This window comes from Elgaria multicarinata, chromosome 1 (genome assembly GCF_023053635.1).
Source record: "Elgaria multicarinata webbii isolate HBS135686 ecotype San Diego chromosome 1, rElgMul1.1.pri, whole genome shotgun sequence".
Lineage (NCBI taxonomy): Eukaryota > Metazoa > Chordata > Lepidosauria > Squamata > Anguidae > Elgaria > Elgaria multicarinata.
Window position 1 is genome coordinate 214,617,616 of NC_086171.1, and position 25,825 is coordinate 214,643,440.

Below are 25,825 nucleotides of genomic sequence, written 5' to 3' on the forward strand. Positions count from 1 at the left end.
ATATACAAATGACACCTGCAGAAATTCCCTTTTCAATACAACTGTTAAAGATACAGGAGCCCTGTCCTCCTTTTCAGATGGTCACCCTAGCACTGGGTTGCTGTGAAGGGGAGGGGGAAGGAACCCCCCGCCCCCAGAAGACACACACACACACACACACACACACACACACACACACACACACAGAGTTGTAGGTCTTTTTTCTGTCTAAACATGCATAGGATTGCACCTTAAGTAAGTTAAGTAAGTAAATATATGCACAAGCCCCGTTGAGGTCTATGAAGTTTATCCCCAGGTAAGGAGTGTGTCTTGTTGCACTGTTAAGCACCTACCTTTATACTGTCTCACTGAAGTCAATGGGACTTAAACGTTCCTAACTCCGAATAGGTCATGCCTGGTGTTGGACTGCAACTCCCATCATCCCTGGCCAGGTACGTGGGGATGATGTGTGATGTAATCCAAAACATCCAGAGCTCACTAAGTTAGAAAAGGCAGGCTTAACTGCAATATTCCTTCAAGCAAGCAAGAATCTGTACTGCACACAACCCAACGTCCTTTTTTATAGTCTTTATTGAATAGTGAGTAAACCAGAGAGCTGCCCTGCTTTTTGACGCAATACAGGCAATATATAAAACCGTAGCAGTTTATGATCTCGTGTTTCTCTTGCACTCACCAAAAAGCAAGGTTTTTTTAGAAAAAATTATTTAGTACAAACAGGAATAAAAGAGTATCAGTCATCCTCTAACTCTGTAGTGCCTCCATGTGGTTGCCAATAAAATGCACGTGGAAAAGGAATGCAGGCATTTCGCTTGGATAACTTCTTTGCTAAGATAAAAATTAAGGGGCAATGTTTTCGTCAGGCTTGCATGCTTTCTTGTTTATTTGCTTTTCAGCCTAAGTGTTGATGAAGATTGAAATCCAGACAGCTATTTACAATGCATCATTAAAAACCACAACCCAAAAGACAAAAATATATATTTTTATAAAAAAATTAAGAAATATATATATATATAATGAAGGGCATTCTTAAATACACTGACATCCTAGAAATAAATTCTCTATATTATATATTTATTTAGTCATTAATTATTTATAGAAACAATAAAATGTTTTTTCTTTCATCCAGAATCACAGAAACCCATCTGAAATCCACACCAAGCTGAAGAAGTAGACCCATCTAGACTTACAGTGCATGTTTACTCAGAAGTAACTATAGGCTTAAGGAACATTGTCCCGGAGGACTTTGTCCTATGCAAGCTTCTTTGAAAATCATACGTGCAGGAGAAATTCCTGGTGGATTGGTCCCACTATATAATCCCGTCATTCCAGGGTCATGCAATCCCAGAACATTGGTGCATTTTCAAATCCAGGACTTTGGAAGATGAAGTATTATTATGGCTGTTTCAAGTGAGCAACATCTTCAAGGCTGTTTCCATGAATCTAACACCTGATAAAATGCTTGTTACAAACATTCCTAGTCAACCCCAGAATAAAATTGTAGAGCATTTTTGTAAAAAAGAAAAGAAAAGAAAAAAGAAAAAAGGGACTAATTAAATATGACCACTTAGGTTTTTTAATCAGGTGGATGAAATGCACCTGTGCAATGTTGTGCACTTGAAACATATGTAGCACATGCTTGTCTTCAAACTCAGTTAAATTAGGGTGACCATATGAAAAGGAGGACAGGGCTCCTGTATCTTTAACAGTTGTATTGAAAAGGAAATTTCAGCAGGTGTCATTTGTACGCATGCAGCACCTGGTGAAATTCCCTCTTCATCGCAACAGTTAAAGCTAGGTGCCCTGCCCTCTTTTAAATCTGGTCACTCTAGTATAGCTCCTGCACTTTAACTGTTGTGATGAATAGGGAATTTCACCAGGTTCTCCATATATACAAATGAGACCTGCTGAAATTCCCTTTTCTATGCAACTGTTAAAGATACAGGAGCCCTGTCCTCCTGTTCATATGGGCACCCTTGTTAAATTACTGTTGTAAACTGGAGGGGTGGGGGAGGGTTGGACTCAATGACCGCTGGGATCCCTTCCAACTAGTAATTCTAAGACTCTGGTTTGGATAGACAGGATTATCTAGGGAGGTTGTCATTTATCTAGGGAGGTTGTGGGCTCTCCCACACTAGAGGCCTTGAAGAGGCAGTTAGACAAACATCTGTCAGGGAGGCTTTAGGGTGGATTCCTGCATTGAGCAGGGGGTTGGACTCGATGGCCTTGTAGGCCCCTTCCAACTCTACTATTTTATGATTCGATCTTAATAGCCTCAGCCCAAAGAATCTTTTGTTAGGCAAATATAGGTGATACCTTGCCATGGGAACTAAATTGGCCAAGAGGTAAAGGGCATGCATGGAGGAGACTCATCATTATTTTAGGGTGGGCATTTACACCTCATCGAAAAAGAGGACATGCACCACCAAAACAGAGGAGAAGAATTTGCATCAAGTCTGAATATGCTCATGTACGTGTACAGAAGCATATTTATAAATAATTACTAGAATTAAAGTTTTTTAGAAGGCAAACCACGCCAATTCATTTCACATCCAAACCGCTCCCCAAAATGCCGCGTTTCAGGGCAAAACTCTCCCAAGGCAACCCACAACGGCGTGCCTGTATACTTTCCCAATTCTCCTTTCATTCATTCATTTATAGAATGTAGTAAAGGAATGAATGGAAAACTGGTTAAGCACACAAAAGCAATCCCAATTCCGCGTCCAAAAGTTCTCCCACCCATGATCTGGCCATTGCTCCATTTCATTTTAGAATGTTTTTGGCAACAGACGATCCTCGTAAATACACACAGGAAAGCACTTTTAGTGGAAGAGGGCAGTGCAGGAGCGAAGACCCGCTTGGAAGCAGAAAACCCAACAGAAGTTAAAACAGAGCGTTAAAATAGGTCATTCGGGACACCTCACATTACTCTCCCCTCTCTCTCCAGGGTGAGGGGGGCAAGATTAAAACTGCATGCAAGTAGGGAATAAAAGGACAGAAAAGCAGACTGCAGTTTTAATTCAGGCAGGAACAGAGAGCTGAGTTTGGAGTTGTGGAATAATAACACCTTGGGGTGTGGTGTTCCTCCCTGGAGATCTGCTGTAGGAACTGTGGATCTGGGACTCTCCATTCAAGTCTTAAAGCTGCGCTTCCATCTATGCTCAACACATATATTTGTAAATAAACTAAATATTACAAACACCGGCAAGTGTCCAGTAACTTCCTTTCAAAGGCAACATCTCACTGCTCAGAGAAATGAGGTGCACGACCACCTAGGAGGTTAGGATGAAGCTAAGCAGAACCAGCACAGGATCACAGTTGTCCTCATCACAGATCAAGATCCATGATGCTCCCATGAGATGCTTTGGCGCCTCTCCTGCGTTACAGAGTCCTCTCTTTAGTGGCTCCAGCGGAAGGGGGTGGGTGGGATGGTTGCCTAGCAACTGCTCAAAGTTTTGCCTGTCCTCTTCTCCCATGAGAAATACATTGGGTGCCTGCTAGAACCCAACTAGGTTCCTCTCTCCGGAAGAGGTCGGTTCTGTTAGACAACCTATTCTGCTCCTAGGTAAAGGATGTGGGGGGAAAACAGGGGAGTCAGTCTATTTAGGAAAGGCAAGAAGTTGTCCATCCATCTGCAGAAGAGTCTGTACAGCTTGCATAAACTTGTGAGTGGCCATTTCTGCATCGCCGTGCAAGAAGACGCGCAGGGCAGGGCAGGGGGAGACGTGGTCTTAGGCTTATGAGACGTTCATTTTCCCAGTTCCTAACCGAGTTAGGATGTCCTGCTGGCTCAATGCCTCATTCTTCCCAGGGGCCACTGGGACACCTTCTCCTCACCAGTCTTCTCTGAATCCCATTGTGATCTCTCCCCATTTCAATACAGGAAGAGTCATCGTATACAGCCACGGTTTTTCCTTCGGTGCTGTCCTATTTGTGCAATCCCGTGAGCGTTCCAGCAAAATGGAGCCATGGGGAGGGGGGGAACTTGTGTGGTGGTGTGGTGGTGGTGTGTGTATGTGGGGGTTGGGCGGTGATGCTTCATATTTGAATTGGCAAAAGGGATGCATGTAATAGGCTGCAAATGCTCCCTCTTCTCTCTTCCTTTGTCCGAGCATGCTGGAAAGAAAGCCGAGAAGTATCGCGCAAGGGATGGAAAGGACGGGATGGGGGGAATTACAATAGCTGGGGAGCAAACTCTGCTGAGGCAGACAGAGGGATTTTGGTCCACTACAGTGCCCCCTGGTGGACTGCCTCACGAGTTGCTCCCCCCCACCCATGACATTCCACTTGCTCTGAAGCTAATTAAGTGATCATTTGGGAATCTAGCTTTTTCTTCTTCCTCCTCTCTTTCTTTTCTCTTCTCTCTTTCCTCTTTTCATTTTTCTCTGAAAGACAAAACCAGGATTCAGTTAATACATGGGGTATATTTAATGCCCTAAGCCAGCTTTCTCCAACCTGGTGGCCCCCAGGTTGGACTGTAACATCCATCATCCCCAGCAAAGGTGATGGGAATTGCAGCCTGACACATCTGGAGGCTACTAGGCCAGGGAAGGCTGCCCTAAGCAAAATCAAGGCCAAACGGATCATCCAGCCTAGAACTGAGCCAAAACTACCCACACAGTTTCATTTTTAAGATTGTCATTAACAAAACGAAACAAAACCCTGAACACTTCTGTTTTCCACTGTCTTTTCATCAGCTGCTTGACTTTTTTTGAGGGGGGAGGTCAGGGAGCTTCCTTCAGCTTCATTCTTGTAGACTAGTTCTGCTCCTTCAGGACTTAAAATAGGGTGACCATATTTGGGAAACCAAAAAAGAGGACACCCAGTTGAAGGGTGGGGTGAGAAAGTACACCTTCCAGGGCCTCTGGAAAGCGCATCCCCTTCCCCGACACACTATTGGCAGCTGCCATTAGCATGGAGGTTCTGAATGACAGGCTTTCCATGGTGGTCTTAAAGGGGAAAGTGTGTCATTCCAGGACGTTATAGAAAATTACAGAACCACCACCACCCTGACACCCAGGGTTGAACAAAAACCAGGACAAATCCAGGGAAATCCTGACAGTTGGTCACCCTACTTAAAACAACAGTGACAAAGCAACGTCCTGGTCTCCGGAGTTTCTGCACAGCCAATGACAAAACCTGTGTGTGTATGTGTGTGTGTGTGTGTGTGTGAGAGAGAGAGAGAGAGAGAGAGAGAGTTGCTCAGGGATGTGAAAGAGCAAACTAACTCCAGTTTTCACATGATTTGCACGGTGCCTGTTTGAAAAGTTCCTCCATACCACACTGCCTCATCAGGGTTGGCTCTAAAAGGTGAGATACAAACACAATTCAAAACCAAACAGTCCGTCTTAAGGATGCAAGTGTCGATATGGAAACGGCCATTCACAATAACTCTGGCTTGGCCCTAATCTAGAACAGACCAGGTGTTTCCTCTGACGGACAGCGCCTCTCCAGGGCCTCCGGCTCTCTTTCCGAATTCTGACACCTGAGATCCTTTAACTTGAGATGCAAGAAATTGAACCGGGGACCTTCCACATGGCCATTCAAGATGAAGACCCCACCCCCAAATACCTTGCATTACAACAGGACAATATTTGTTGTTGTGAAAATGTGCCATTCCCCATTCACACACACACACGCCTACTGTAAGAATTGCAGCTAAGTTCAGAAGAAACAGGGAAATCATAAGGGTGTGAGAGATGATTTCAGTGTCCCTGCAAGGAAAAAAGTTGCTGGCACTGTTTTCCTGTGAGCCCTGGCTACACTACACCGCTTGTTATTTTATTTTATTTATTGCATTTTTATACCGCCCAATAGCTGACACTATTTGGCTGGAGTGGAGGAATGGTGGGGTGCAGAGAAGTTGCTTAATCTACTACTTCAACAACAACATACATGTTTTTCAATTCAAATTTGCCTTTTCTAAGCTGCCTTCAGACAGTGAATTACCCCAGAGAAATACACAAACCGGATACCAGGGCTGCCGTGAAGGGTGGGAATGGTCAGGCATCTACTGAGGGCCCACGCTCCAGCAGGGGCCCCACTAACAAGAGGGACTTGTTCCTCTTCTTCATCATCATTGCAACCTGCTTGCTCATTTGCCTCTCGCTCTGGCCCAGACAACGAGGTGCTGGTGAGAAGATGGAGCAGAGGCCGCGGCCTCCTCGCTCCCTGCCTCCCTGCCTGTCAAGTGAGCAAGTGGGGGAAATGATGGAGCGGAGGAGGAGGAGCTGGTGACACTGGTGGTGGTGAGTGTCATGGGCTGAGCCCATGGTCCCTTTAAGAGAACATCTTTTGCTTCATCCTAGGGAGAGGGAGAGGGGTTTCTTTGTGTCCGAAAAGGGAGTAGCAAGGGAAATGCCAAGGCCGCGCTGGACGAGAAGCGCCTGGCATTTGATAACGCCTCCCCAGGCTGGTACCAGGGGTGGGGGAGAGTAAGAAGTTGCAGCTGTGCAATGTCTGGGAGCATTCCCCCCTCCCTTCAGGAGAGGGGTGGGTAGCTATGGGGTTTCTATTGGTCAGGGTGGGTCTGGTGACAAGGGGGTCCCAGAAAGGGATAAAAAGCCTGGGCACCCAAGGGTCCGGTCTCTTTCCTGTGGGTGTCAGGAGTCCAGCGTGTGCGTGGTGAGTCAGAGCATCCAGGCCAGGCCGGCTGGATGGCGGAAGCTCCACGCGGCCGCTGAGGGAAAGAGTCCTAGTTCGAGTGACGTAAAGTCAAGTCAGAGTGAGCAACAAGGGGTTGAGTCGCAGAGTTAAATGTCTGTCATGTTTTAAGTCTAGGTTTGGGTACAAGTGGGCAAGGGACCTTGCCGGAGTTACGGCTGGTGGGTGGTTAAGTGGGGAGTGAATGCGAATTCAATTGGCTTGAGCATGTAAACGGGGAGGGTAAGGTATTAGTCCCTGCTGTCCTAAGTGTGTCATTCCTTTGTCCGTGTTTTTCTCCCAAACCTCTTACGTGTTTACCTTAATGTGTGGACCTTTACGGAAGTGTGTAGTGTGAAGAATAAAAGTGTTTGGTCCCTATCTGTGGAGTGTGGTGTTGAGAACCTAGACTACAAAGGGTTAACAAGTGGCAGCGAAGGGGCATGTGCCTGGGCTGGCTGAGTTAGACCCCCCGTTCTCCGGCTGGGGAATCGCTGAATCAAACGGAGCGACTCCACTACAGTGAGAAGGCATGTCTACACAAGGGCTTATCCCAGGGATCACCCCGGGGTCATCCCTGTGTGTTCACATGATGCACAGGGGATTCCGGGGGCGGGGAGGGATGATCCCTCCCTTTCCCCAGGATAACCGGTATGGCTATAATCCCGACTTTTCCCGCGGTCTTGGGATCGTCCTAAGACCACGGGACGTGTGGGCAGCCATCCCGGTTTCGTCCTGGCTCCTCGTGAGTAAACGCGAGGAGCCAGGAACTGGACATTGGGCACAGGGCTCTTCAGGAGCTCCATGCCCATTGGGGGTAGGGAGGGAAATCTATTTAAAAAACAACAACAACCCAAACCTTCTCAATGGAGCGCTTGTGCGCCCATCTTCAATAGAAAAACAAAAACAAAATGGTGGTTGTGACGTCCTCCTTCATCCCAGCACGTCACGCGCCATGTGTGGACTGAGAGGGAGGATCTTGCGATCACCATCTCGTGAGATCCTCCCCCTCCCTAGGTCTAGACATGCCCTCAGTGAGGAAGGGGGGCTGTTGAGAGTGACTTGCTCAAGGGGCTTCAAAAACCTGGAGGCACCACACCATCAGGGGTGCGTGCGTGTGTGTGTGTGTGTGTGTGATGTTTCTCAGAGAGCTCCTGCTTTCGATGGGAGACAAACGATGAGGCTCCATGACCGACAGCCCACAGGTGGATTCCTGCATTGAGCGGGGGGTTGGCTCGATGGCCTTGTAGGTCCCTTCCAACTCTGCTATTCTATGATTCTATGATTCTATGACCCTAGCATCAGCTAGCTTGTTGGGACGCTCACCTCCAGAAGAAGGCTCACTTCCCACTGAGTGTGTAGGATTTGGCCTTGAGGAGATAAGCTCTGGAGAGGGCTGACTCCCAGATGGGGAATCGCTCCTGAGAGCTTCCTCCTCCACTGGTACAGGCTGGCTGGTGTCTGGCGCTGCGTCTCCTAGTTCTGACTCTGACTCTGACTGATTACCTGAAACACCTTCTCCCAAAACAGGGGCAGTACGGTTAGACACGACAATGAGATGGGAGGCACCCTGCCCAAACCATCCACTTCGTTATAACCTTCAAGAGAGCAGCTTCGGATTTTAAAACAGCGGCACATGCTTATGGCTTTTAGCCACCTAGCAGCCATCTGCAACCCTGCCCCCTCCTGCCTCGCCTCACCTCCGGGGCAGTGCTTCTTCATCCGGCATTTCCTGGACTCGGAGAGCACCGGGCACGTCGCCACATCCTCTCTGCTGTTTCTGACGACCTCGCGGACCCTTGTGGCTGAGCCCCGCTTGAAGCCGCACGTCCGCCCTTGTTTGGTGCAGAGGCTCCATTCGCCCCATGGACCCATCTCACACTTTTCTGGCAGGGATGAGATAGGAAGAGAAATCCATCATCAGGATAAGAACGTAAGAACATCAGAAGTGCCCTGCTGGATCAGACCGAGGGTCCATCTAGTCCAGCACTCTGTTCACACAGTGGCCAACCAGCTGTCGGCCAGGGACCAACAAGGCAGGACGAGGTGCAACAGCACCCTCCCACCCATGTTCCCCAGCAATTGGTGCACACAGGCTTACTGCCTCGAATACAGGCGGTAGCACACAACCATCAGGGCTAGTAGCCATAGATAGCCTTCGCCTCCAGGAATTTATCTAACCCCTTTTCAAAGCCATCCAAATTGGTGGCCATCACTACACCTTGTGGTAGTGAGTTCCATAATTAGAAGAAACCTAGAGACTGAAAGAACTGGGCATGTTTAGCCTGGAGAAGAGAAGATTGAGGGGAGACATGAGAGCACTCTTCAAATACTTAAAAGGTTGTCACACAGAGGAGGGCCAGGATGTCTTCTCGATCCTCCCAGAGTGCGGGACACGGAATAACGGGCTCAAGTTAAAGGAAGTCAGATTCCAGCTGGACATCAGGAAAAAGCATGACTGTTAGAGCAGTATGGCAATGGAACGAGTTACCTAGGGAGGTTGTGGGCTCTCCCACCCTAGAGGCCTTCAAGAGGCAGCTGGACAACCATCTGTCAGGGATGCTTTAGGGTGGATTCCTGCATTGAGCAGGGGGTTGGACTCGATGGCCTTGTAGGCCCCTTCCAACTCTGCTATTCTATGATTCTATGATTCTAGGAAGAGGCCTCATCCCAGGCCAGACTCTGTTCATCTGTCCCAGAATCACCAAGTCTGACTGTGAACTACACAGTTTCAGGCAGAATCTTCTGCATCATTTGCTACATGGACCTTTCACTGTTAACTGAAGAAGCCAGGAATCAGGGGTCTTGTTAGCTACTTCAAGAATCCAGGGCAGAGGCCCATGATACAAATTTGCATGTGCCAATAGATGTGTATGGCTGTGAGAGTGAATGAATACACACACATGTATACACGCAAATTTAGAATTACTAGAATTTATTTACATTTCACCAACGTTAGCAAAAAATAGCAGTGAAATAAGGAGTACCTCTGAGCATATGTAGAATGGTTTTCTCACACCACTGACCAATTCCCGCTCCTCCTCCATGCACACTTAATAGTGATGGAATATATCCAACACAGATTAACGCCTCAACATCCACGTTTTAGAGACTAAATACTGGCCACACTCACTGCAAGGAAACTATAACCAGATCTCATGCATTCTCTTCCCTTGCACAAAATAATCCTGCTTCATTTTTCCATCCCTCAGCAACTTTTCATAAAGGCAGATGTTTTGTTTTTGTTTTTTTGTAAATCTGTTCTACCTCTTCCTTGTTAAGTGCAAGTTCTCCTTGCCTCTTCCTCCCCATAACTTAATTTGTGCCAAGATTTCACCAGGATTCAGCCAAGGAGTCTGTTTTCAATACTAAGAACATAAGATAGGCCATGCTGAGCACAAACTCAAAAGAATCCCTGCTTTCTAGTCTCCAAGGAATCATAGAAAAGCAGAGTTGGAAGGGGCCTACAAGGCCATCAAGTCCAACCCCCTGCTCAATGCAGGAATCCACCTTAAAGCATCCCTGACAGGTGGTTGTCCAGCTGCCTCTTGAAGGCCTCTACTGTGGGAGAGTCTACGACCTCCCTAGGTTCTATTGTTGTACTGCTTTAACAGTCAGGAAGTTTTTCCTGATGTCCAGCTAGAATCTGGCTTCCTGTAACTTGAGCCCATTATTCCGTGTCCTGCACTCTGGGAGGATCGAGAAGAGATCCTGGCCCTCCTCTGCGTGACAACCTTTTAAGTCTTTGAAGAGTGCTATCATGTCTCCCTTCCATCTTCTCTTCTCCAGGCTAAACCTGCCCAGTTCTTTCCGTCTCTCTTCATAGGGCTTTGTTTCCAGACCCCTGATCATCCTGGTTGCCCTCTTCTGAACACGCTCCAGCTTGTCTGAATCCTTCTTGAATTGTGGAGCCCAGAACTGGACGCAATACTCTAGATGAGGCCTAACCAGGGCCAAATAGAGAGGAACCAGTACGTCACGTGATTTGGAAGCTATACTTCTATTAATGCAGCCCAAAATAGCATTTGCCTTTCATGCAGCCATATCGCACCGTTGGCTCATATTCAGCTTGTGATCTACAACAATTCCAAGATCCTTCTCGTTTGTTGTATAAGAGCTATCCTAGATCAGACCGGGGACTCACCTAGTCCTGCATTCTATTCACACAGTAGCCAACCAGTTTCCTTTGGGAACCCAACAAGTCAAACATGAGAGCAATAGTACCTAATGTACTGGGGCTAGGTTATGGAGAAAGTACCTCTGAGCACATACCAAGTGCCTTTCCCCACCACTGAAGCTAGAGAACATGCAAAAAAAGGAAAAACCCAAATGTCAAAATGTGCATAGGCTTGGGCTGAAAAAGTAGCCTAGTCACTGGGATGCATAGGCGTGCGCAGTAAATCTCATTAGGTGGTTCGGCCAGGGATATATATTTTTAAGGTAAACACTGATTGAATATACAGTAATAAAGGACTTTTTTCATTCATCAAACAAACGAAATAAACAAAAACTGAATTAAACTGTATTTTTTTAATTATAAGGTAATCTGTCCTGCACTGTTGTAATTATTTGATTGCCACGGAAGTAGAGGAGCACTAATTTTACTGTACTTATTGTCTTTAAATATGGTTAAATATCCCACAGTCACCTTGCTATTCTATTTTTACAATTCTTTTTCTCCTATCTTTTTTTCATCCTCTCTTCGTTTTCAGGCTGCATCCTATACACATTCATCTCAGAGTAAGTTTGATTGATCTCAGTGGGGCTTACTTCTGAGTAGACGTACATAGGATTGTGCTGCAGCTCTGTTTTAAACTGACACAAGATACACACATACCATGTTTACCAAAAGAACGGCTTGAAAAAAGGGGGTTGGACACCCTAAAATAAGCAAGGGCAGATAGGAATAGTTTTAGCAAGCATTCTGAAAAAGGTGCCGCTGAATGAACCCTCCTTAGCCAGGAGGTTCGGGGGCGGGCATTGCAGTTCTCCCCCCTTCCCCCTTTCTTTTCTCTTGCTGGAGTCCAGACTGTGGTGGGCGGTGGGGCAGCGATGAGGAGAGGAGGCACGTAAACAGACAGCTTCTCTCTCTCTCTCTCTTTATTATTTATTTATTTATTTATTTATTTATATAGCACCATCAATGTACATGGTGCTGTACAGAGTAAAACAGTAAATAGCAAGACCCTGCCACATAGGCTTACATTCTAATAAAATCATAATAAAACAATAAGGAGGGGAAGAGAATGCAAACAGGCACAGGGTAGGGTAAACAGGCACTGGGTAGGGTAAAACTAACAGTATAAAGTCAGAACAAAATCAAGTTTTAAAAGCTTTAGGAAAAAGAAAAGTTTTTAGCTGAGCTTTAAAAGCTGCGATTGAACTTGTAGTTCTCAAATGTTCTGGAAGAGCGTTCCAGGCATAAGGGGCAGCAGAAGAAAATGGACGAAGCCGAGCAAGGGATGTAGAGACCCTTGGGCAGGCGAGAAACATGGCATCAGAGGAGCGAAGAGCATGAGCGGGGCAATAGTGGGAGATGAGAGAGGAGAGACAGGAAGGAGCTGGACAGTGAAAAGCTTTGTAGGTCAACAGGAGAAGTTTATATTGGATTCTGAAGTGAATCTTTCTCCCAAACATTACAGTACCAGCAGGGCTGATGACGAGAGGAGGGCAGCAGCTCTGAAGGGGGGAGGGCAATCTTGCTACTTACAGAAACAGTCCCCTCCTCGGCTCCACCACGTGCTGCTTCCTGGCCCCAGCGTGGCTGCTGCTCCCACCTTGCTCAGCAACTGTCTCGCGAGAGGTCAGGCAGAGCAGCTGGGAGCAGGGAGCGCACATGCCTTGTGGTCACTTTTTCTAAAAAGGCCCATACTGGGAATTGAACCAGGATTTTTTGCATGCAGTATAGGTGCTTTGCCACTGAGCTATAGACCTTCTCCTAACAAAAGGAAAAACACAATAATTCATGCTTCTGGTGGGCTAGGCATGGGGGAGAAATTCATTGTTTTGCACTTCATTTGGTTCGCATTTACATGAACTGAAATTCAGTTATCCTTTGAAACTGGTCCAAAAATATTTACAAAAGAGTATAAGGTTGGGCAAAAATGCGCATGTTAGTAAAATAATGTTAAAAAGGCGGTTTATTTGGAAAAGCACTTGCAAAAATTTGTACATTAGGCAAAATTGGTTAGGAAATTAATGTATTAGGAGAAATGTGCACAAGAACGCATAGGGATTTTCATGCATTTTTAAAAATTTTCTTCTTTTGTGGTAAATCTCAATGCCTGGGATGAACCAAACTTAAGATTGGAAAAAATGAGAAACTGGGAACAACTGAAATTGACAGACGCTTCCATCTCTATGCTAAGAACATGTCTTGTTCATGTAGGCAATATTTGGTTCTTCTGATCGTTGTACTGACAAGTGACTCTAGGGTGACCCTATGGAAAGGAGGACCTCTTTTGTATCTGGTCAAGAGGGCAGGGCTCCTGCAGGTTTAACTGTTGTCATGAAGAGGGCATTTCACCAGGTGCTGCATGCATACAAATGACATCTGCTGAAATTCCCTTTTCAATACAACTGTTAAAGATGCAGGAGCCCTGTCCTCCTTTCCATAGGGCCACCCTACAAGAGACCACACAAACAGGGATGAATTTTATATAGCATTTTACTATAAAAACCAGTATAAGATTAGTTTAAACTAGGACTACAACATCTAGTCAGAGTAATTAAGTTACACTTTTCATTGACTTAAAAATGGCCTCCTCATTAATTGGGACGCAGATTTTCAAAATGAAAAAAAGTAATTGCTTGTCATTCAAATACTGTAAAAAAAACACCGGTTGGTATTAGGTGTCATGTCATCTTCTTCAGAGAGGCCTTACTGCCTTACTGCTTGAAACATAGAACGCTTCTGTAATGTTACCTGTTGCACTAAAAACAATGTACGCGCATTCCCTCCTCTTTCAAAACTATGTATTTTATTCACGTGCGCATGCATACAGCTGGAATCAGTTGACGGAAATGTAATGCGTCGGGCAATAGATTTCCTCATTCAACTGCCCTAATTTACGGTAGCTGCTGGAAAGACACTCTCGGATCTGTCGCTTAGGGTTGTCTGTGGGACATTTATTGGCAGCAGGGAAGACTTCTAGCATGCTGTGTGGAATGGTGGCCGGGTTGCAACATCTAGTTGATTGATTGGTTGCACAAATTAAGTAGCAACCCTGCTGGGCTTGTCAGTCGAGTGGCAGACTGGAGCACAGAACATATGAACATGAGAAGAGCCCTGCTGGATGAGACCAAGGTTCATCTAGTTCAGCATTCGGTTCACCCAGTAGCCAACCAGCTGCTTGTGGGAATCCCTCAAGGAGAACATGAGTATAATATCAGCCTCCCAGTTGGATTGTCACACAGAGGAGGGAGAATCCTCTGTGTGTCACACAGAGGAGGGCCAGAATCTCTTCTCGATCCTCCCAAAGTGCAGGACACAGAATAACGGGCTCAAGTTACAGGAAGCCAGATTCCAGCGGGACATCAGGAAAAACTTCCTGACTGTTAGAGCAGTACGACAATGGAATCAGTGACCTAGGGAGGTCATGGGCTCTCCCACACTAGAGGCCTTCAAGAGGCAGCTGGACAGCCATCTGTCAGGGATGCTTTAGGGTGGATTCCTGCATTGAGCAGGGGGTTGGACTCGATGGCCTTGTAGGCCCCTTCCAACTCTGCAATTCTATGATTCTATGATTCCCCAGCAACTGCCTCTGGTACTGGAGGTTGTCTTTAGCCATCAGCATTAATAGCCTTCTCCTCCACGAATTTGTCCAACCCCCTTTTAAAGCCACCCAAATTGGTGGCCATCACTACATCTTGTGGAAGTAAATTCCATAGTTTAGCTATGCACTGTGTGAAGAAGGCCTTCCTTTTATTCCTTTTTTTGTGAACCGCCCAGAGAGCTCCGGCTATTGGGCGGTATAGAAATGAAATAAATAAATAAATAAATAAATAAATAAATAAATAAATAAATAAATAAATATTTGTCCTGAAACTCTCACCAATCAGATTCATGAGATGACCCTTTTGATAGGGTTACCCTATGGAAAGGAGGACAGGGCTCCTGTATCTTAAACAGTTGCATAGACAAGGGAATGTCTGCAGGTGTCATTTGTATTTATGGAGAACATGGTGAAATTCCCTCTTCATCACAACAGTGAAAGCTGCAGGAGCTATACTAGAGTGACCAGATATAAAAGAGGGCAGGGCACCTGCAGCTTCAACTGCTGTGATGAAGAAGAAATTTCCCCAGATTCCCCATGTATACAAATGACACCTGCTGAAATTTCCTTTTCAATACAACTGTTAAAGATACAGGAGCCCTGTCCTCCTTTTCATATGGTCACCCTACCTTTGGGTTCTAGTATTATGGGAGAAGGAGAAAAATGTCTCCTTATCCACATTCTCAATACTGTGCATAATTTTATAGACTTGTATCATGTCTCCCCTTATTCGCCTTTTTCCAGGCTAAACAATCCCAGCTGTTGTATTTATTTATTTATTACATTTTTATACCACCCAATAGCCGAAGCTCTCTGGGCAGTTCACAAAAATTAAAACCATGAAAAGCATAATAAAACAACCAACCGTCTGAAAACATAAATACAATATAAAAAGCACAACCAGGATAAAACCACACAGCAGAAGTTGATATAGATTAAAACACAGAATTAAAACAGCAGAGTTTAAATTTAAGTAAAATTAGGCGTTAAAATACTGAGAAACTGAAAAGATCTTCAGCTGGCGACGGAAGGAACCTCTCTGGGGAGCTCATTCCAGGCGGACCTCTCTGGGGAGCTCATTCCACAGCCGGGGTGCCACAGCAGAGAAGGCCCTCCTCCTGGTAGCTACCTGCCTCTCTTCCCTTGGCAGGGAACCTTCCTTCCTATGAGAACCCCTTCATCATCCTAGTTGCCCTTTTCTGCACTTTTCCCAACTCTACAGTTTCCTTTTTTAGGTATGACAGGTTCACCTTGGTTTTTCGACTCCTTTCATGTGGGAGCCTCAGAAGGACTAGAGCTTTGAGCAGCCTAAATGGTGACAACACTCGTTGTTCCCCCAAGGGGGAAAGACTATCTGCCCGGCTTACCTTGGCATTCCCAGGTCCCGGACTGAGCCACGGTGTCGGGAGGACACGTGTTGAAACATTTGCCTTTGTGTAGGTAGAACTGCTCTTTGCATTTCATGCAGAAATCTTTGCTGAAACAGCTGTCGCAGCTGGGTGATTTGCACTCTGCACAAGAGAAGAGAGAACCAATAGTCAAGACCAGTTTGCAAACTACAACAACGATAGGGTGACCATATGAAAAGGAGGACAGGGCTCCTGTATCTTTAACAGTTGTATTGAAAAGGAAATTTCAGCGGGTGTCATTTGTATATATGGAGAACCTGGTGAAATTGCCTCTTCATCACAACAGTTAAAGTTGCAGGTGCCCTGCCCTCTGTTAAATCTGGTCACTCTAGTATAGTTCCTGCAGCTTTAACTGTTGTGATGAAGAGGGAATTTCACCAGGTTCTCCATATATACAAATGACACCTGCTGAAATTCCCTTTTCTATGGAACTGTTTAAGATACAGGAGCCCTGTCCTCCTTTTCATATGGTCACCCTAAACAACAACAACAACACACACACATACACACACACACACGAGACGCGGGGAGAGAGAGAATACCAAAGGACACCAGGACCGTTTCTCTACACCTGCCTTTTCCCCTGGGATCGTCCCTGTGCATCGAAATGACACACAGGGGATTCCGGGAGCAGGCAGAGACAATCCCTCCATTTTCCTGGGATAATCCTTCGGTGTAGAAAGGGCCTAGGAAGCCATCACAAGGCTAGGGTGACCCTATGAAACAGAGGACCGGGCTCCTGTATCTTTAACAATTGTATTGAAAAGGGAATTTCAGCAGGTGTCATTTGTATATATGGAGAACCTGGTGAGATTCCCTCTTCATCACCACAGTTAAAGCTGCAGGAGCCCTGCCCTCTTTTAAACCTGGTCACTCTAGTATAGCTCCTGCAGCTTTAACTGTGGTGATGAAGAGGGAATTTCACCAGGTTCTCCATATATTTAGTTATTTATTTATTTATTACATTTCTATACCGCCCAATAGCCAGAGCTCTCTGGGCGGTTCACAAAAATTAAAACCATTCAAAGTATAAAACAACAGTATAAAACCATAATATAAAATACAATATAAAAGCTCAACCAGATAAAAACAGCAGCAATATATACAATATATACAATATATACAAATGACGCCTGCAGAAATTCCCTTTTCCTTGCAACTGTTAAAGATACAGGGGCCCTGTCCTCTTTTCCATAGGGTCACCCTATGTCACAAGGCTAAGGGGGTGGGGGGTGGTCTCTACAATGCAGATTGCATCTTTGGGGTTCCCTCCTCCCCCCGCAATGAATCTTAGCAGTCCTGTTTCCAGGACAGCAGAAATATGCACTTGCTTTAAACACACACAGACACACACCAAAACAAACAATTGTGTGCAATTGTGACCTTCCCTCCCAGGCTCAAGAGGGAGCAGAAGGCATCATTGCACCCTTCTGCCACCACACTGAAGCGGTGCAGTGCAGTAACCAGAAGGTGGGTGGGAAACATTCCCCTCACCGTCCCGCTGCTACAGCTTGATGGCAGACAGGCGGGCAGAGAATGCTCCCTGCCCACCCTTACAGCACTGCAACCCAACGCTCTCTCTGTATCTGTCACTGGCAGGGATAGAGAGATCTTGAGCCACGGTAATTAGGGTGACCCTATGAAAAGGAGGACAGGGCTCCTGTATCTTTAACAGGAATGTAGAAAAGGGAATTTCAGCAGGTGTCAATTGAAGAGGGTGAACTTTCCTCTTCATCACAACAGTTAAAGCTGCAGAAGCCCTGCCCTCTTTTGTATCTGGTCACTCGACTATAGCTAGTGTAGCTTTAGCTGTTGTGATGAAGAGGGAAGTTCACCCTCTTCAATTGACACCTGCTGAAATTCCCTTTTCTACATTCCTGTTAAAGATACAGGAGCCCTGTCCTCCTTTTCATATGGTCACCATAACGGTAATGGCAGTAGAAGGGTTGGGGGAAGGCGTTCCCCCTTTCCGCTGCCATGCAAAAGCAGAAAATCTACCAGCTGGCCTGATTCACTGCAGGGCAAGTCAGGCCAGCTGGAAAATGTCAAACCAAAGTCTGGGGGGGTCAAGCCGGCAAAAGCTCCCTAAATACGGTGACCCTATGGAAAGGAGGACCGGGCTCCTGTATCTTTAGCAGTTGTATTGAAAAGGGAATTTCAGCAGGTGTCATATGGGGAACCTGGTGAAATGCCCTCTTCATCACAACAGTTGAAGGTGCAGGAGCTATACTAGAGTGACCAGATTTAAAAGAGGGCAGGGCCCCTGCAGCTTTCACTGTTGTGATGAAGAGGGAATTTCACCAGGTTCCCCATATATACAAATGACACCTGCTGAAATTCCCTTTTCTATGCAACTGTTAAAAGGTACAGGAGCCCTGTCCTCCTTTTCATAGGGTCACCCTATCCCTAAACCCCACCCCACAAATGGATTCCTCAGGCATCCCTGATTGCTTGTTACTCACTTGTTGTTGCAGAGAACAGGGTAGGCTAAACGTTGATGAGCCCAAATGTACCATCAAAGCAATTACATTGTGCAGCATTTCCTGGACTAGAACATTGTAGGTGGCAACAGAGCGCATAGTTAAATTATGGAATTCACTACCATGAGAAGTAGGGACGGCCACCCATTTGGAAGGCTTTAAAAGGGGGTTAGATAAATTCCAGGAGGTGAAGGCTGTCAATGGCTACTAGCCCTGCCGAGGCAGTAAGCCTGTGTGCACCAGTTGCTGGGGAACATGGGTGGGAGGGTGCTGTTACACCAGGTCCTGCTTTGGTGATCCCTGGTCAACAGCTGGTTGGCCACTGTGTGAACAGAGTTCTGGACTAGATGGACCCTTGGTCTGATCCAGCAGGGCTCTTCTTATGTTCTTAAACTCACCCAGTGAGCTTTATGACTGAGTGGGCACTCCTGAATTCCCAGAGTCCGACACTCTAACCACTACACCATACTGCCTCTCAGACTGTGTTGTATGTATTTGTGTTTAATATGAGGGAACATTCGAAGATATAGTCTACCACCTTCAGTCTGAAATGGTTCAGCCCAGCGGGAGCTGCATGTGGGACTCCTGGTTGTGTTCTCTTTGTCTTAGTTACTGGATTATTCTGCTTTCTTGGAACAAACGCAAATACAACAATTCTCTTTTTGTGTGTGCATGCCTGGCTTTTGTGAATTGGGGAAGGGATTTAGATGTATTAGTATATGCTGAGTTCCCTTTTTGATTGTTCGTCTTTTCCCCATGACTTAAGAAACTAATAATGTTGCGGTTTTAGCTACTGGTGGCTCTTTTGCCTTGGATGTTCTAAAATGTTCTTAATTTGTTGTCTTACGCACTGTTATTTTTTTCCAAAAAAAAAAAAGTCTGTTGTTGTAAGCCGTTTTAAGCATATGGGAAAGTAGCTCAAAAGGTTTTCATGAATCAGTAAATGTACTGGTCCACATAAATAGCTTATACTATGTCCAAGTCTACACTGAATCAGGACTGTTGACATCTAGGAAAATGTATATTGTGTTAAAGAACCAGCCTTGAACTGTTTCACGTTGAGAATATTACCAACTGTTAAGTAAAGACAGTCCATTTCAACCCTACTACCGCTTTGGTATTATCATTGCTGTATTTATTATTTATTTTATTTATTTATTACATTTTTATACCGCCCAACAGCCGAAGCTCCCTGGGCGGTTCACAAAAATTTAAAACCATAATAAAACAACCAACAGGTTAAAAACACAAATACAAAATACAGTATAAAAAGCACAACCAGGATAAAACCACGCAGCAAAATTGATATAAGGTTAAAATACATTGTTTAATTGGTTATAAATACTGTTATCTACTTTGGAATTTTGTTTATGGAAAGGCCAAGTTGGTTAAGGGTTTTGAGCTAACCATGATGACTTGGTGTGTTGCATGTAGGGCATTTTCTCTAACCATGGTGGCTACATAACCATGGTTTAACCATCCTCACTAACCATGAGCTGCAAAGGGGTTAACCATGGATTAGTGTGTTATCTGCCACACCCCCGTGGTTAACCAAGTGCTGCTATAGAGCTCCCATTAGCTCCTCCGTTAGAGGCGTGAGTAAATGTAAATGGTGGCTCTATGCTAGGGTGACCATATGGAAAGGAGGACAGGGCTCCTGTATCTTTAACAGTTCTATTGAAAAGGAAATTTCAGCAGGTGTCATTTGTATATATGGAGAACCTGGTGAAATTTCCTCTTCATCACAACAGTGAAAGCTGCAAGTGCCCTGGCCTCTTTTCAATCTCGTCACTCTAGTATAGCTCCTGCACCTTTAACTGTTGTGATGAAGACAGAATTTCATCAGGTTCTCCATATATACAAACAACACTTGCTGAAATTCCCTTTTCCATGCAACTGTTAAAGATACAGGAGCCCTGTCCTCCTTTCCATATGGTCACTCTAGCAGTGGGGGTTTGAGGACCCCAGTTTGGCAGCCCAAATGAGAGAGGGAAGTTTGTTGGTCTCCATCTCTCTATCGGACGCCTGCGACATCCCTAGCGGGGAGCAAAGATGTTTTCGATCCCACACCACTGTTATCATCACAGCCAGCTCGAGCACTCTGCATTCCCAGGCACAAATACTTGCGGAGGAAAGCAAAAACATCCCCGCTCACCTGCTGATGGCCAAGTGCATGTCTAGATGAGTGTTTATCCCGGGGATCGCCCTGGGATCATCCCTGTGTGTCCACATGATGCACAGGGGATCCCGGGAGCAGGGAGGGATAACCGGTACAGCTATAATCCCGACTATAGTCCCAAGACCGCGGGACGTGTGGGCAGCCGTCCCGGTTTCTTTCCGGCTCCTCGTGAGTAAACACAAGGAACCGGGCACAGAGCTCTTTAGGAGCTCCGTGCCCATCGGAAGTGGGAGGTGGAAGTGGGAGGTGTTTTTTAAAGGCTTACATTTGCGATGGAGCACTCCTGCGCTCTTTTTCATTAAAAAAAAAAAAAGCCAAAATGGCAGACCCAACGTCCTTCCACTGGTCTAGACATGCCCCAAGAGGAATGAAAACTTCTCCCCATGGTTCTTCAAGTAGTTACAGAAGAGTGGCTACTCCCGCACCCTGCAGCAGTGCAAGGAGAAAAGAAAAGTGCTCAAGAAAAGTGGTTAGGGTGGAGGGTAGTTATGCACAGTGGTTAGTGCCTCTGTGGCAGGAGCCCTCAGCGTGGTTCGTGCTAACCACCATGCACTGTGGTTAGTCTTCCCCAAGTTATGTCTGTACAGAGCCACACACAGCACGGAATCAGAGATGGAGGTACCTTGGACAGCATTCTGGACAGACGGCCGTGCAGGCACGTTTTGGGGGAGCTTTAAATCAGAACCTGCCGCAACCCCTGAAGAACAGACAGATGTCACACAGGTCCGCATGACCACCTCTGTCCTGGATCCTTGCCCCTCTTGGCTAATAAAAGCTAGCAGGGATGGAACAGCCAGCTGGGCCAAGGAGGTGATTAATGCCTCTCTGCGAGAGGGAGTGGTCCCAGGCCGTCTGAAAGAGGCGGTAGTGAGACCACTCCTGAAGAAAACTTCCTTGGACCTGGAAAATCTTAGTAACTACAGGCCGGTAGCAAATGTTCCATTCCTGGGCAAGGTCCTTGAGCGGGTGGTGGCGGGCCAGCTCCAGACACTCTTGGATGAGACTGATTATCTGGATCCATTTCAGTCAGGCTTCAGGCCTGGTTTTGGCACGGAAACAGCCTTGGTCGCCCTGTATGATGACCTATGTCGGGAGAAGGACAGGGGGAGTGTGACTTTGTTGATTCTCCTTGATCTCTCAGCGGCTTTCGATACCATCAACCATGGTATCCTTCTGGAACGTCTGGCTGAGTTGGGAGTGGGGGGCACTGCATTGCAGTGGTTCCGCTCCTACTTAGCAGGACGGCTCCAGAAGGTGGTGCTTGGGGGACATTGCTCGGCCCCGTGGACTCTCCAGTATGGGGTTCCGCAGGGGTCGGTCTTGTCCCCCATGCTGTTTAACATGTACATGAAACCGTTGGGTGCGGTCATCCGGAGTTTTGGAGTGCGCTGTCATCAGTACGCTGGCGACACGCAGCTCTACTGCTCCTTTTCATCCTCATCAGGTGTGGCTGTGGCTGTGCTAAACTGGTGCTTGGCTGCGACAATGGACTGGATGAGGGCTAATAAACTGAAACTCAATCCAGACAAGACTGAGATGCTGCTGGTGGGTGGTTCCTCTGATTGGATGTGGGGCGTTCAACTGGTTCTGGATGGGGTTGCCCTCCCCCTGAAGGAGCAGGTTCGTAGCTTGGGGGTTCTCCTAGAACCATCTTTGTCACTTGAGGCTCAGGTGGCCTCGGTGGCACGGAGTGCTTTCTACCAACTCCGGTTGGTGGCCCAGCTACGCCCCTATCTGGACAGGGATAACCTAGCTTCAGTTATCCATACTTTGGTAACTTCCAAATTAGATTACTGCAATGCCCTCTACGTGGGGCAGCCTTTGAAGATGGTCCGGAAGCTGCAGCTTGTGCAAAATGTGGCGGCCAAATTGATAGCTGGAACAGGGAGGTCTGAGCATTTAACACCGATTCTGGCCCACTTGCATTGGCTGCCTATATGTTTCCGAGCCCAATTCAAGGTGCTGCTTTTAACCTATAAAGCCCTACATGGCTTGGGACCACAATACCTGATGGAACACCTCTCCTGACATGAACCTACCCATACACTGTGCTCAACTTCTAAGGTCCTCCTCCGAATGCCTATTCCGAAGGAAGCTCGGAGGATAGCAACAAGGGAGAAGGCCTTTTCGGTGGTGGCCTCCTGACTGTGGAATGATCTCCCCGATGAGGCTCGCCTGGCGCCAACATTGTTATCTTTTCGGCGCCAGGTCAAGACTTTTCTCTTCTCCCAGGCATTTTAACAGCATTTAACAAAGTTAAGTTTGTTTTTAATGGACCCCAGAATTGTTGTTTTTAAATGGATACTGTTTTTTTTTATACAGTTTTTTTATGCTTTTGATGGTTTTTAAATTTTGTATACTTTTAATGTTTACTATTTTTAATTGTTGTAAACCGCCCAGAGAGCTTCGGCTGTGGGGCGGTATATAAATGTAATAAAATAAATAAATAAATAAATAAATAAATAAATAAATAAATAAATAAAAAAAAGATGGGCGGCTGACCAGGCACACCGTGGGATGGAAAACACATTTGTGGAATCGGCCACCTACTAATGCATCGGTTGACCTCTTGGCCTCGCACCCCAAAGTATCCCGGTGGGCAGGCATGGACACAGGCACCGTACTGACGGATCCCGTCCCTCCAGATGAGCAGGAACAGCCTCTGCTGGCAGGAGATGCAGCCGTTGTCCTCTGAGCACATGATGCATCCAGTGCAGTTCTCAAACAGCGCAGCGCTTACTGGAAGAGAAACAAATGCGAGATGCAAGCTGGCGCCATACGAAACCACAATTGCAACGACATTTTTGGACGAGGCTGTTAAGTCCAGGTTCTAAAATCACCTAGCTGTGCCACTGAAGGAGACACCGCTTTTTAACACACATACACAGAGAGAGAGAGAGAGAGAGAGAGAGAGAGAGAGAGAGAGAGAGAGAGAGAGAGTCCAACAGTGCAAAGAGATTCAATGTCTCTTAAGGAAGCTACAATTGCGCCAGTGGTCGGTTTGGCAAGGAGAGGGGAGTGAATTCAACACACATCCGTGTCTACGGTGGCCAAAAAAGAGGAAATGCAACATCAAAAAGAGGGCAAACAGGGACACAGATCTGCATAAATTGTGCATGTGCTAATGTATAGGTATCAGGGCAATTTTTGACATATTGTCTAGATTTTAAATAGAAATGCACTATGAGCGTCACGTTTCTTGCACGTTAGCTATTGCCCCCTTATGGATGTTCAGGCGTCTTTTAGATTATGATGTCTGCCTCCCACTCGCCTCCTGCTCCTTCTGCTCATTTTCCCGTCGCAAAACAGACCCCTTTTAATCCGTCTTTTAAAAAAAGAAACGGAACATGTCACCATTTCCTGCTGTGTGCAGGAAAAGCAGCGTGATAAAATCGGCCCCTGAAAAGCGTGTTAAAAACGGTCCCTCTTTGTTTACTTCCTCTTTCCTCTCTGGGAGAAAAGAAGAAGTAATGAAGGACAGAAGCGGGGGCAGAGAAGCGACGGTAAGGAAAGGCGATTCCCCCCCCCATGTGATGACACTCTAGGCCTCACCAGAATGGGGAAGACAGCAGCCTGTGTACCTGCTGCTCAAAGCGTGGCCATGCATCTACTTTTACAGAGGACAGTCCTCTGTTTGAAGGGCTGTCAGAGGACTATCCTCTATTTGGAAAGCTTCAAGAGGCAGCTGGACAAGCATCTGTCGGGGATGCTTTAGGGTGGATTCCTGCATTGAGCAGGGGGTTGGACTTGATGGCCTTGTAGGCCCCTTCCAACTCTGCTATTCTATGATTCTATGATAAAGACATCGAATCTTCACAAGGAAGAGCTGGGCCTTGATGTGGCCCATCAACAGCACCTGAACACCCACTATGGTGAGATGCTCTGTATTTCTATTTAAATTATAATAATTATTTCTACATTTGCATATATATGCAAATTTAATGCAAATCAGTGTCCTATTTTGCCTTCTGTTTTGGTGATGCATGACTTCTTGTTTGGCAATTAAGTGGCACCCCCAGCTGCCCAATTAACTGTAGAGGTACGAGCTGTTGGCAGACAACTTCACGGTCTCTGGTTTTCCTTCTTACTGTTCTTTGACTTTAAATTGGACTTGAAGGTCCGGGCCCGATTCAAAGTGCTGGTATTGACATTTAAAGCCATAAATGGTTTGGGGCCAGGCTATTTGAAGGAACGCCTCCTTCCATATGTACCTGCCCGGACCCTAAGGTCATCCTCAGGGGTCCTTCTCCGCGAGCCCCTGCCAAAGGAAGTGAGGCAGGTGGCTACCAGGAGCAGGGCCTTCTCTGCTGTGGCACCCCGGCTGTGGAATGAGCTCCCTAAGGAGGTTCGCTTGGCACCTACACTGTACTCCTTTCGTTGCCAGCTGAAGACCTTTTTATTCTCTCAGTATTTTAACACTTAATTTTAACTTAAATTTAAATGTGACTCTTTTAACTCTGTATTTTAATCTTATATCAATTTTGCTGCGTGGTTTTATCCTGGTTGTGCTTTTTATACTGTATTTTGTATTTGTGCTTTTAACCTGTTGGTTGTTTTATTATGGTTTTAATTTTTGTGAACCGCCCAGAGAGCTTCGGCTATTAGGCGGTATAAAAATGTAATAAATAAATAAATAAATAAATTCAAACAGAGGAAGAATTGAAATGTAGTACTGTGTTCTGGCAGCTCTTGAAATAGAGGACTGCCCTCTGTAAACCAGCACACAAGGACACTCTTCCCACATCCTTTCACAAGATATGGATGATTTTAGCTTCCTCGAAAGTGCTACGCATACACAGCCCCAGAGATCAGCTTGATGTAGGGGAACAATGGCCAGAGCATGGTCATAATGCTCCCTTCGGCTATGGAGGCCTCCTGCCTTTAGGTGGATCAAGGCTAGGATCAAAAGCAGTTCTTCAGAACCACCTCAGGGAGGTGAACAGCACATGCCTTGAACATTCAGAAGACAAGCTGAACATGGCAAACTCCCTGGAAAAAGTGAACTTGTTTTTGCATCCACGTTAAAAAAATAAATAAAAATGAATAAAGCTTGCATAATCAACCCTGAGGCAGCAAGAAAGAACTTTGTGGTGAAGATCTAGGGGGAAAAAATAGCATGCCAAAGACCAAATAACACAGCCATCTAGGAATATGGAGTTAAATATTTCCTATGGAAATATTTAATAAGCTGCTAAATATGTCTTTCCAAAGCACACACGGACATAAGAAGAGTATCAGACCAAAGGCCTAGTCCATTAATCTGTTCACACAGTGGTCAATCAGAGGTCCGTGAGCACAAAAACACCTTCCCAGCAACTGGTATTAAGAGTGAGAGAGATGCTG

The 25,825-nt window shown here is 46.0% G+C and overlaps 1 protein-coding gene across 1 annotated transcript in view; it reads right to left on the reverse strand.

The window, feature by feature from the left end:
* Positions 1–5,919: 5,919 nt before the first annotated feature.
* The window catches only part of RSPO4 (R-spondin 4), a 60,360-nt gene continuing 40,454 nt past the window's right edge, over positions 5,920–25,825 (reverse strand). The window contains exons 2-5 of the mRNA XM_063143600.1: positions 23,033–23,221; positions 15,782–15,925; positions 8,297–8,525; positions 5,920–5,977 (exon numbers count right to left, since the gene is read on the reverse strand). Of these exons, the coding sequence (XP_062999670.1) occupies positions 5,920–5,977; positions 8,297–8,525; positions 15,782–15,925; positions 23,033–23,221 (620 nt within the window). The remainder of the gene's footprint in view (positions 5,978–8,296; positions 8,526–15,781; positions 15,926–23,032; positions 23,222–25,825) is intronic.